Source organism: Pongo abelii, chromosome 1 (assembly GCF_028885655.2).
Source record: "Pongo abelii isolate AG06213 chromosome 1, NHGRI_mPonAbe1-v2.0_pri, whole genome shotgun sequence".
In the NCBI taxonomy this organism is placed as follows: Eukaryota; Metazoa; Chordata; class Mammalia; order Primates; family Hominidae; genus Pongo; species Pongo abelii.
The window spans coordinates 231680055-231692919 of NC_071985.2; the positions used below are offsets into that span (position 1 = coordinate 231680055).

The 12865-nt window shown below is 64.2% G+C and overlaps 1 protein-coding gene across 2 annotated transcripts in view; it reads right to left on the minus strand.

Moving 5' to 3' along the window:
- PLCH2 (phospholipase C eta 2) overlaps positions 1-12865 on the minus strand; it is a 76198-nt gene that overhangs the window by 56751 nt on the left and 6582 nt on the right. The window contains exon 1 of one of the 2 annotated variants that reach the window (XM_054557336.2): positions 4520-4768. The exons of the other annotated variant lie outside the window; for it this stretch is intronic. Coding sequence (XP_054413311.1) covers positions 4520-4550 — 31 coding nt within the window. The 5' untranslated portion in view covers positions 4551-4768. Of the gene's footprint in view, positions 1-4519; positions 4769-12865 lie in introns of those variants that run through there. 2 annotated transcript variants of the gene reach the window in all.

The following is a 12865-nucleotide window of genomic DNA, read 5'->3' on the forward strand; positions in this document are numbered from 1 at the left end:
GGCGCCGAGGAGATCGTCCTGAATGACCCAGGCAGGCCCCAAATCCTTACAGGAGAAAGAAGACTCGAGGCGCAAGAGAAGATGGAGAGAAGGGTGAGGGAAGACAGGCAGAAGCAGGAGGCGGCCACAACCCAAGGGACGCCAGAGCCACCAGAAGCCGGAGGCGGCCAGGAAGGTCCTCCCTGGGAGCCTGCAGAGGGAGCGCGGCCCCACCCACACCCTGACCTCAGACTTCTGGCCTCCAGGACTGCGAGAGAATAAGTGTGCGGCGTTTTCAGTGGCCAGTGCACGGCAGCGGGTCCCAGCAGCCGCAGGAAACACCCGCCCCCATGTCATGGTGCTCCAGACACCCGGGGCACCTGGCGCTCCAGGAGGGCAAGGGCAGCCCGGCTGTCAGCAAAGCCTTCCTGACAAGGGTCACCTTTGCCTGGGTTTGGCTGCCTGAAGGCTGCCACCAGGGAAAAAGGACCACAGCATCCGGGGGCACCATGCCCTCCGCCCGCAGGCACTGCGGCACGGCCCGGTCTGAACGATGTCACTGGCTTTCCTGGTACTGCAGGGGAGGGAGGGATAAGCAGGGGCCGAGTGCCCTGCCAAGGTCCCGAAGCCAGGCAGGGACGGAAAGACCTCAGGCCTTGCCGCGGGGCACATGCATCCTCGGGGAATACATCCTCTGTATTCCCCAGTTCCCGGTCGGCTGGTCCCCGGTGGGCTGAGGGAAAGACCCCAAAGACTCACAGAGCAGCTGCCCCAAAGTGGGCAGACCGGGCCACATCAGGGAGGAGTGAGGCCAGGTTACCACCGCTGAAGCTCCGGTCAGGCGTCTCCCTGGGCCCAACCTGAGAGATCAAGCTGGGGACATTTCAGCAACTTGCCCCCACCCCCCAAGCCCTTCCTGCCTTCCAGTCTCTCCAGGGTCAGCAGCTCAGTCACAGTCAAGGGTCACAGTGGAGCTCCGGGTCAGCAGCCCCTCCCTGGAGCTGCAGGCCCTCAACACCGGCGGCTGTCTCTGGAAGTCTCTGGAATCTCCACCCACTATGCATGTCCCTCCTTGCTCCTCAGTGGGAGGGCACCCTGTGAGCACAGCAGAACCTGGGGGAGGGGAGGGGGAGCCCTGAGAAGGCTGGCTTAGCCCCTTCCGCCGTCTTGGGAGTGACTGTGCAGCTGTGTGCAGGTGTGTGCGGAACACAGGTCCAGCGATCCGGGAGAAGGAGCTGAAGGCAGAGTGGTCCTGGAGGATGCGGGTGAGGTGAGCAAATGGGCCTCCCTCCACAGACTTGGGGCCCCACCCCGCAGCCACCCTAGCCCTGGAACCCCCTTGGGTCCCTCATTTCTGCCATCAAGCCTGGCTCCTCGTGGAGCCTCACCCACAGGGTCTGATCTGCACTGGGAGCTCAGAAGGCAGGTGTGAGGAGCCTGCTCCCATCTGCGTGGGTGGAGACCCCGGAATCGACACCCAAAGGCTGCTGGGAGCACATGAAGGGGTGGGAGAGGAAGGCAGGAAGAGGAGACCTGAGGGCGGCTCTGAGGCTGGGGTGGGTACCCTCCACCACCTCCACCTCGGCCAGGCCACCGTGCTGCCTGAAGCTGGCCCCGGAGAGGTGCTCGTGCACGGGCACACAGGTGTGCACGCACACATGAAGCTGCAGGGGCAGGAGGAGGAAGAAGCCCCAGCCCAGACACAGCCCAGCCCTGGGGAGCATGAGGCAGTGAAGGGACGCTCGCATTCCTGCCGGCTCTGACCCCTCTGCAGGCCCTGACCCCTCTGCCGGCTCTGACCCCTCTGCAGGCCCTGACCCCTCTGCATGGGCCCAGGTTGGCCAGCTCTCAGCTGGGCTGGGCAGCCGAGGCAGCCGCCTTTGTCCCTTTGTGCTGGGCGAGTGGAAAGGACAAAAGCTGTTCTCCCGGCTGGCTAGCTGCTGCCGCCGGAGATGTCTCCAGGAGCCCTTCCTCCCTCTGCCTCCAATGTGCGCCTGTTACACAACAGACCTAAGAATAATCCGGAGGGCGGTCAGAGTCGGAGCTGCCCCGCCTCCTGGGACCCCTGCAGCTGGGGGGAGGGAGGAGCCCGAGGCCCCTGCTTCTGCCTGGGGCCCCAGTCTGTCAAGGGCCACCCCACCCCCAGCTCCGGGAGACCTGGCTGCAGAGTCTTAACTCCAGCCTCAACCCCCAACTCGCAGGCAGGGCTGAGCCACAAGTGAATGGAGGGCAGGTGGCAGTGGAACCCCAGAATCCAGTGTCCCAGTGGAGCCTGTGACAACCCCAGAGCGGGCAGCAGCGGGGAAGCTGGGCCTTCAGTGGGTGCACTGATGTCCAAGCCCCCAGTGGCCACCCCTTCCTGGCAGCCAGGGGCAGCACCCAGGCTAGGACTGCAGTGGACAGGGAAGCAGGACGGGGGTGGGAAGGCCAGCCAGGCAGCGGGAGGGACCCTCTGGGCTGGTCCTCAGCCCCCCTCCTGTCGGTGTGCCCATCACTGGAGCAGGTGGCAGGCAGCTCTTGGGGCTCTGGCATGGGGCTCGGGCCAGGCTCCCTCCGTTCCTGGACAGACGGCACTGTGGGTGCGACAGTTAGCAGCTAATGAAGTGGTCCTATTAGGCGCAGAGTAACAGAAGATACACAAATTGGTCCGAAGCTCTTCATGTGTTGTGGACATTAAAAATTAAAATCCAATTACAACTTGTATTGTCAGACCTGGCTGCTGCGGCTTACGGCAATCCGTGTGTGCGGTGCAGATTATGTAACCTGAACTCCAGCAGCAGGAGTGAGGGCCTCGGGAACCGGGCTGCCAGGCCCCCACCACCACCTAGGAGGGTCTGTAGGGGGTCTCTCCTGCCTACCAGCTCCTCTGCCTCCCCCCTCTGGGCAGGGTCCCTACTTGGTCACCCACAGGAGGGGCCGCTGCCAACCTGTCCCCACCCTCCCCCGTACCCCCAGCTGTTCCCCACCCACAGCCAGCTCTGCCAGAGGCTGGACATCAGGCCTGACCTTAGCCTCATGCTCAGGGATCTGAGGCCAATGCCACCAGACCGAGCCCCGAGCCCCGAGTCTTTCACACACTGTCCAGCAGACACACTCCCACCAATTCCCCAGCCACTGCCTAGGCCTGTTCCAGCCTCTTCTCTCACTGCCCTGGGTTCCCTGGGGACATGCCAAACAGGCGCCAGTCTCCCTCCCTGCCTCGTCCAGACGAGGCTGCAGGCTCAGCTCTCTCACCTCCCAGAGGGCAGGGCCATCAGTCGTTCAGCCTCAGGGAAGGGGCCTGTGGGGACCCTCAGCACAGCCACAGGTACCCACTTGCCCAGTGCACACCTGCCTCCCTCATCCTTTCCAGACCCCAGACCCTCCCCTAGGGCAGTGCAGAGAATGTGGCCCTGGCTTAAGTGCAGAGGGAACGTGGTGGGGGCCAATTTAGAGCCGACTTCTCCCATCAGCTCAGGGTACTAGGGGAGACCAACAGGCTGGCTTCTGTCCCCACCAACCAAGCAGGAGGTAGGACAGTGGACTCTGCTCTCTGACTTGCCCCTCCCCGGCCTCCCACGGTGCCTGAATCCCCTCTGAGGCTGCATCTCGCTGAAGGAGTCTCTAGGATCAGACACCCAGGCAGGCAGACACCATGGGCTCCCCAAGACAGGGGTGTTGGGGCACCGTGACCCTGCCTCAACAGACCAAAGTATCAGGGGACGAAGGGGACGCCGATCGGGTCCATTCTCATGGAGGGAGAAGGCCATGGGGGAAGGGCAGTTCCAGTGGTTTCAGTGGGGATCAGTGGCCACCTTGGCTGTCTCCAGTGTCACCAACAGTGTGGGAGGCGGAGAGCGGAGGGGAGGGGAAGCCTCTTATCTCCTTGGCATCTTCCTCCACCAGCTCCAGCAGAGCCCATCTCCTCTAAAGAACACCCTGTAGCTCTGCCGGCAGGTCCAGAGCCCAGGAGGCCCCTCAGCAGTGGACACTCAGACACTTCCCCCTCCCGTGTCCTACAGACCATCCAGCAGGGCCGCCCCAGGGCCTCCTGAGCTCCCGCCTGCCCTGGCAGTGCCCGCTGCACCCCACCTGCTAGTGTGGGGAGAGGCCGGCTCCCCCCAGATGCGCACCTGCAGCCCAGGCAGATGTGCCATGCGGCAAGTCCACGCAGCACCTCCCTGACCGACACAGGGTGCCCTGCAGCACCATCCGGCAGGGATCGGGGTGCCCGGCCTGGGCTCAGCAGGGGTCATTCTCAGCACGGTCACAGCCCCAGTGCGACCTCCGCGGAAGCCCGGGGAAGGAAAGTTTGCCGAGGGGCAGCCCCCAGATCTCCCACCCCGCACCTGAGGCCGCCGGGAGAGCTCAAGACGGCTCCGCCCATCCCGCCCACAGTCCCGCGCCCGCACCCCTGCCCGTGCCACCGCGATCCGAGCCTCCGCTCCCGAGTCTGAAGCCCAGGCAGCTCAGCCCCGACCCGCACCGGGGCTGCGGCGCCCCCGCGCGTCCACCCGCGCATCCCGGTTGGCAGCGGCGCAGCGGCAGGAGCGGCACCTACTGTGCTTCTGCGGGGCGGCTCCCGCGTCCATTGTCTCCGTGGCGGCGGCAGCGAGGGCAGCGAGGGCGGGGGCTGCGGGCCGGGAGGCGCAGTCAGCGGCCGGGCTCGGGCTTGGGCTGGGGCTCGGGCTCCCGCGGCATCGCCCCGCCAGCTCGGGCGGCCCGCGGCGGGCTGTGCGCGGTGACACTGCGCCCCGTGGAGGCGCCGCGCGAGGAGCGCGCTGTCACTCGTGCCGCCCGCACCACACCCCCTGCCCGCCCCGCGCCGGGAGGGGGCCGGGGGCGCGGGCTCCGCGGCGGGCACCGGGCGAGGGGCAGATCGGGCGCAACCGGGCGAGCGCGGCGCACAGAACAGGTGGGGCGCGGGGCGCACGGCGGGGCCAGCCGGCCCGCCCTGCGCCCGCCGCAGCCAAAGTACTTTCTCCGCAAAGATGCTCCCGCGGACTTCCGCTCCCCACACCTCCCCCTCCGCCTCCCTCCGGCTCCCCGTGGCCCCAGCCGGCGGGACCGGGAAGGGGGCGGGGCCGAGAGCGCTTCCCATCTCCAGGCTGGGCGTTTGCCCAGGCGCTGGGAGAAGCCAAGACAGGAGCCTCGGCGACATTAGAACCCACCCCCCACCCCCATCACCCTGGCGTTTGAGGACTGGGGACTGGGCCACCCCTTCCCCATTTGAGGACTGGGGCCTGGGCCACCCCTCCCCCAACTAAGATGTCAGGGGCACATGCAGACCCTTGCAGAAGTGCCTGGGACTGCTGAGGAGGGGGTATGGCCCAGCCCCAAGAGGGTGGCAGGGCACCCTTAGCTCCCATCGGGCGGCCAGCCCACCCACCTCTTGGGGGAGGGAGCTTGGTGCTGCCTCCTGTGCCCCCAGGGAGAACCAGGATGACCATTCCCCTGGGCAGATCCCCAGCCCCACACCAATCAACTCTTCCACTGTTCCAGACCCCGGAGGCCCAAAGCAGCCACAGAAACAGGCCCTAGACCCTGGGGACCCACCCTGCCCACCAGGCTTCTCTGCTTCCAGGCACTTCGTCCCTTCCCCACTCTGCTGCAGACAGCCATGAAGCAGGAGGCAGGAGACAAGTCAAGAGAGACTGCCCAGCTCTGGCCTGTGTCCAGAGAGGCCTCAGCTCCCCCAGGTCTGCCTTGGCCACAGAGCCGAGAGGCAGAACTTTCCCAACAGACCCTCCTGGCAGACTCTGGAACAAGAAGGGCTCCTGCACTCAGAGCCCCCCCAGTTTACCCACAAGGCCAGCCTCCAGCCTTAGAGGGAAGCCACAGCATTCACCCTAGGGCAGCCCCGTGCACCCATACCATGCTGCTTCTGCACCCAAGGGTCCCTGGACTTTGTTCTCTTGGTCTAATATGAGTGGTTCAGACTGAGAGGGGGTCTTCACCAGAGCTGAGAAAGGGGCACAGGCCACTAAGGACACACACGTCCCTGAGCCCGTCAGCTCTGCCTGCCAGGGAGAGGAAAGGCTGAGTCTGAGATGAGGCCCGAGATGGGCGCCAAGCTGGGAGCCAGGGAGGAGGCCGGGGTGGGGTAGGGGTGCGTGGGAGCGTGTCACTTGGGACCAGTGTTGCCAGAGTTTCTATTTTGCTCTCCAAAGCAGACCCGGCCCACCATCTGGCCCTGGCACAGTGGCTGAAGAGGAGACAGAAGACACAGGTGCACGTCCTGGATCCTCACAGATTCACGAGAGGCCTCAGTCTCCCCTCCAGGCCTCAGTTTCCCCAGGAATAGACCTGCTGGTGTCTGTGGTTCTTTCCCGATTGCTGAAGCCCAGGAGGTTTCTGACTCCCCCAAGCCATCTATTGCTTGGCTGTGCCCCAGAGCCTGGGGCATGGTCAGGATTCCTTCTGGTGCAAAGCTCACCGTGGAGAGACTGCGTCCTGCCGCCTGCAGGGCCAGCTCCGCTCCCGAGGCTTTCTGCTTTCCAGGAGCACCAGGCAGTGCCATCTCCACACAGCCCTGGAGACTCTGTGCTGGGTGTGTGTTCCCAGATGTTTCACCTGGCTGAGGCTGGGCGGGCTCTAGCGGCCTCTGCCCAGGACCATGAGCCTGCAGTGAAGCCTCTGTCATCACTACCCTGAGGGGCTGACAGAGCCCTGCACCCTGAGGTGTGGCTGCCTTAATGGGGGCTGTGGATGGAAGGCGAAGAGAGCCGCTCCTCCCCCGGTGAACCGTGCGGCAGCTCCTGGGCTTCTCCTCCAAGGAAAGGCTGGCTCCTGGCTGCCCTGGCCACACCGGCACACGGGACTCCCAGACTCCACCCTGGCTTCCTCTCCTGGGGTGCTGGCTCCTGCAGCTTCTCTGCTTACCCCTACACCAGGGACCTCATGCCCAGGCCAGGGCAGAGCTGCCGCTCCTCCCTCTCCTTCGCAGGAGGAAACCCCGCCGTGACAGCATCAGCTGGTCTGGGATCCCAAAGAGAGAGTGGACTCAGCAGATGAGTGGAGGACGGACGTGCCAGTCGACGCTCAGAAACGTGCAGGAGGAATAAATGAGGTGTGGGTGAATGAAAGAGTACCCACAGAGCTCTGTGCTGTGAATGAACGTGCCCAGGCTCCTGCCCACCCCATGCCTCCACGCTCAGCACCCCCCAGCGCAGGCCCAGGAGCTGGCAGAAGCCAAGCCCAGGCCGGATGAGACGCCTGCTTGGAGCTGGGAGTCGCTCTGGGACCATACCTGTGGTGCCAGCGCCTCTTGGCTTCTGAGGCTTCACAGCAGGGGCTGGCAGGGGGGCTGGCAGGGGGGCTCTCTCCTCCACTTTTCCCATCCCCCGGCCCTCTAAGGGCTTTTCTCAGATGAAAGCCTGAGCACCCCCTTCACTACCTGGCTTAGAGACCACCTGGAGCCGGGTGCAGTCAGGATGGGAACCCACCCCCTCCACTTCCTGGGCACCTGGAGCGGGCAGTGCCCGCTGAACCATGCTCATCTGTACCCCTTTTCCCAGACAGCATGGTCACGGGCAGTTTCCTGCGGGCAGGACCACCTGGGCACAGCCAGATCTTGGCAGTTGTGGAGCTCAGTGGCCTCAGATGAGACCCCAGGAGGAAAGACCCACAGCCTTCCATTCCCAGGGGGACGTGGCCAAGCACCAGGGACCCAGGGACAGAGGCAGAGAGACGACACCAACAGCAATGAGACAGAAACCTGGCCTCTTGCATGAAGCCAAAACTGAAATGCACATTGGAAACCATGAAAGAAATCTCCATCCAGAGCCAGAGGCTCAAGAATCCCTGGTCGAAGCATGCAAGATCCCTGGGCAGGTCGGGCAAGGCCAGCGACAGACATGGAGAGAGGCCGCCTGCTCACGGCGGACTGTGTGGAGACACCCACCACCATCACCGGGTGCTCCTGGGGGCAACTCCAGCAGCCAGGGCACACCGCCTGCCCCCCACCCGAGAGCCTCCCCAGCTCCAACCCTCCCAGCCAGTCTTCCTTCCCAGGCGCTCCCAGATGGGCCACTTCCTGGGCCGTACCCACAGACCCCATCTGGCCTGCAGGCCTCACTCCAATACACCCACCCCTGCAGCTGGACCGCAGGCTACATCGGACCCCTCAGCCTGGCACCCAGGGCCCTGTGGACTGGCTGCAGCTGCCTTCTCTACCCTGTTTTGCCCTTCCCTCATAGACACTCCACCAAGACTGACTCCCCCTTCTCCACAGGCCCCCTGCCCACCCCTGCCTGGTTTCCAAGGTCAGGAACAAGGCACCTCCTCTGGGAAGCCTCCCTGGTTGCCTTGTCCGCCGCAGTGTCCCGGACATGACCTTGCCCTGATTTTGAGTCTGCCCTTCACATTAAGATCGTGAGGTCCCTGCAGGCAGGGAGCCGCGTGCCCGCTGCCCTCGAACACTCTGGCGAGGCCTGGCTGCGGTGTCTCTCAAGCAATGCCTTTCCTCAGTGGAGAAGAATCCAGCCGGACTCTGACGGGCTCTCCCCATGGACCCCGGGACTCTCCCCCGAGGGCGACAGTGTCAGCCCCAGGTAAACAGATGGCTCAGGGCCAGAGACCTGGGCGGGAGGTCTCAGAGGCCCTTCTGCAGCCTGAGGTCACCGTGGAGGACAGACAGCCCAGAGAGGCACAGCTGAGCACTGCAGAGAGAGCAAGTGCACGCAACTCAATCAATGGGCTTAATTGGGTAAACGTGCAATCCTCAGCAGCTAAATTTAGAAAGTGTGTGTTTCATTTTCCACCAGCATCTGGTCTGAAGACATCCCGTTCTCAATCAGAACTCAAGACAGCGAACGGGTGGGATGGGATCAGCTGCCCCTGGCTCAGCTTCCCATGAACAGGGCCCAGAACCCGGGGGCAGCCCTGGGGTCGGGAACCAGGTCTGGCCAGCACTGGGGTGGGTGGGAGCCCACAGGGCAGGGCTGAGCCTCCTGCTCCGAGACCCCCAGGCACCTTGCTGCATGGGCTGGTGCCAGCGAGAAGGGTGAGGACACTCTCAGGGGGCCAAAGGTCTTTATAGGCACTGCCTGCCCTTAGGAATCTTTGAGGCCTGACACACCCTTTTCTCTGAGGGGGACACTGAGGCACACAGAGAGAAAGGCACCTGCCCAGGGTCCCCAGAGACATGGTATCCTGCCTTGAAACAGCCTCTCTCATTGGCAAGGGAGATATTTCTGTCCAGGTCTAGCAAGACAGGGACCCTGGGAGCTGGGTCAGGGCTGGGAGGGCATAGTCAAAGCCACTTCTACCTGGAGCCACCCATGTGGCCAGAGTTGGGCTCCATCGGCCCATCCAGATCCCTGGGCAGGGCAGCCCACGCCAGCGGAGTGGGGCAAAACACTCAATGCTGCCGTGAACTGCCCTGGTTCCCCCCTGCACATGCGGCGCCCCCTGAAGGCCCCCAGATCTGCAGGGAAGTTGCCCATGGGACCAGAGGCCCCTCTGGCACACAGGGAGGGTGGCAGACTGGTGGGCAGGCAGCGGGACGGGGGCTGCTCCCAGCTGGAATGATCTGAGCCAATTTGGAGGAAAATAGACCTCCAGGCTGTGGGGAGCAGGTGTTGGGAGGCGGGGGCAAGAAGGGACCTTCACCTGCCCTAGCCGCAGTGGCCAGGGGTGCTCTATCCTGGGCAATCGGCAAGGACGATGTGGAGAAGCATTGGCCCCCTCCCCTTCCTGTGGGCACCCACACCCAGAGCCCTCACGCTGCCCTCTCTGATGGAGCCCGGGGTCACGTGTGCACACCCTTGCCGGAGGTGAGCTGGAGGGGACATGGCAGGGACATGGGAGACAGTACAGGAGGGAGTGCCTCCTGGACAGACCCTCCCCTAGGCCTCCTGCTGACCTGGGCTGACCCTGGGCCCCTCGGCCTCACAGTCATGCCCCAGGGGTGCCAGGGGGCAGAGACTGGTGGGACCCAGGGACACTGGGCCCTGCCCTTTCTTCTTACCCCACGCCAGCCGGGCCTACTGCATGCTTCCTTGTAAACCAACTGTCGCCTGCACAGGGCCGGGCGCCAGCGCACACCGTCTGCTGAGCGCCGTTCGTCTCCGCGCTTGCTCATTTCCGCAGCTGCCAACAGGCACGCTGTGAGCCTCCCCAGGGCTCTGAGCCAGGTGGCTGGGAGCGCAGTATGACCCTGCCCTGGGGGAGGCCTCAGGCCAGGGACCTGCAAAGCCGGCACACAACCAAGTTGCCAAGAACTTTACTAACGCTGAGGCAGCAAGTGCCAGGCGGGCCTGGAGGGACCTTGGTGGCCGCTCAGTTGGGGTGGGGTGGCAGAGGCAGGCAGGGGCCAGATCGTGGAAGGCCTTCGAGGCCAAAGAGGAGGCGGTGAGAGGCGAGTTCCGGAAGACCACTGAGATGGACGGCCGTGTGTGGGTGCATGGGTGTATGTATTGTGTGTGCACGTGTGTGGTTTGGAGGCATGTGAACATGTGTTGTATGTACACGTGTTTCCCTACGTGTGTGTGTGGGGGTGGGTATACATATGTGTGTGCACGTATGTGTGTGGTGTGCACACGTGTATGTGCATGTCTGCACAAATGTGTGTGCCTTCGTGTGTGCGTGTGCGTGTGTGTATTGCCTGTCCCTAGAGGGAGAGGCAGGGAGCAGGCCACCTGGCTATGGCCCCTGCTTAGCCAGGTGTGACTTGAGGGTGGTTCTGAAGGGGTGGGGGCTGCAGGGGTGGAACAAAGAGGGGGACGTGGGACAGGAGAGAAATCCCCAGGGTGAGTCGGATGGTGGGTGGGAGGGTGTTCCCAGGATCTGGACCCCCCAGTTGCGGTGGGTGCTATTTGCCCAGCAGGGAGGCCTGGAGTCGGGGTCTGAGGTTGAGTCTTCAGGGATGATGAATTTGAGATTTCAGTTGGGTAGAGCTGTCCAGCTGGCCAGAGGAGGTCTAAGTCAGTCTTGGACAGGAGTAGGGGCTGCGCACTGCGTGGAGCAACCCTAGAGAATGTGGGGAGCTCTGGAACAGGAGTCTGTGCTCGGAGAGAAGGGGCTCGCAGCCCACCAAGGCACCGAAATTGGCAGAGTGACCCCGGGCCATAACCCAAGCCTGCTCCCTCCCAGCCAAGCCCTCCATGACCCGGGGCCCTGCTCTGGCCTTGCTGCTCCCTCATCTGCCCGCTGGGCCCCGGGGCAACACTGAGCACCTGACCCATGGGGTCTGCCCTGCTCCGCAGAAGGCGAGAGGCCTGGTGGCCCTGTCTGGGCTGAGGACTGTGGGAGGGTCTTGGGAGCAAAGCCCCGGGGAGGGGCCCCAGCAGCACCTCAGGTCCCCATGCTCACTCCCACCCAAGGTGCACCCTGGCCCCAGAGCTCCCCACGAGGCCTCAGCTGGGTGGTCTCTTGGGACGCTCTAACCAGATGGGCCATGCTGCCCACACCCTCCCCTGCCTGCAGGTCACCCACCCTGGCCCAGGAAGACCAGCCCTGCCCTCTTCACCAGACTCCAGGAGCCACTGTGCCTGGGACAAGGCTGCATGTGCCCACTCAGTGCCAGTTTCCAGGGCACTAGGAGAAGGGACTAGCCTGACCCTCGGGCCATGCCTGCCAGCACAGCCTGCACAGCCACCCATCCCTGCCTCTCCAGGCCTCCCAGGAGACAGAGCCACAGGTGACAGCCAAGCCCTGGGGAGCCACCACTGACCTTGGAGGGAGGAGGGAGGAGGGAGGAGGGAGGAAGGAGGAAAGGTGGAGGGAGGAAGGAGGAAAGGAGGAGGGATGAAGGGAGGAGGGAGGAAGGGAGGAGGGAGGAAGGGAGGAGGGAAGAAGGAGGAGAGGAGGAGGGAGGAAGGAGGAGAGGAGGAGGGAGGAAGGAGGAGAGGAGGAGGGAGGAAGGAGGAGAGGAGGAGGGAGGAAGGAGGAGAGGAGGAGGGAGGAAGGAGGAGAGGAGGAGGGAGGAGGAGAGGAGGGAGGAGGGAGGAGGAGAGGGAGGAGGAGAGGAGGGAGGAGGGAGGAGGAGAGGAGGGAGGAGGGAGGAGGAGAGGAGGGAGGAGGGAGGAGGAGAGGAGGGAGGAGGGAGCAGGGAGGAAGAGAGGAGGGGAAGAGGGAGGAAGGGAGGAGTGGAGGAGGGAGGGAGGAGGGGAAGAGGGAGGAGAGAGGAAGGGAGGAGGGGAGGAGGGAGGGAGGAGGGGAAGAGGGAGGAGAGAGGAAGGGAGGAGGGGAGGAGGGAAGAAGGGAGGAGGGAGGAGAGAGGAGGGAAGCGGGAGGAAGGGAGGAGGGGAGGAGGGAGAAGGGAAGAAGGGAGGAGGGAGGAGGAGAGGAGGGAGGAAAGGAGGAGGGGCCATCACTCTTTTCCTGGCCAGAGGGAGAGAGATGATGAGAGCCCAAGTCTCAGCAGCAAATTCAACCCCACACTGGGCAGAGCAGGTGTCCCCAGATGAGCCCCCCAGGTGTGGGGCCACTCACTCCAGGCTGAGCTGAGCCTCCCGTCGCAGGGGCTCTGGACCCCAGCTGCCCACAGTTCATCATCTTCTCCACCCTGGCTGTATTCCACAGCCATCAAAGGACCCTGGAAACCCAGTCTCCCCTCCTGGAGATCACAGCTGGCCAGGCGTGCTGTGGGCTCTGAGAGCCGTGTCACGCTGCACTCGGGCCCTGCCAGCCAGCAACTATTCCCACCTCTGTCCTCCCCAGGGACCCCATTGAGGTCCCCAGCCCCTTCCCCAGTCCCTGCAAAGAGAGGCCCCCACGCCTGCTATCCCCGCCTCACTAACACGTGCATCCAGCCTCCAGCCATTTGGAACCTAAAACAGCTTTGCTGGTGCCCTCTGACTACCCAGGGTGGTGTGAGATCACCTGTCAGCCCAGAGCCCGGGGACCCTGGGCATGAGCCTCACTCCCCTATCCTCTGTGAGGAAACACCCCGAGCCCAGGTGCC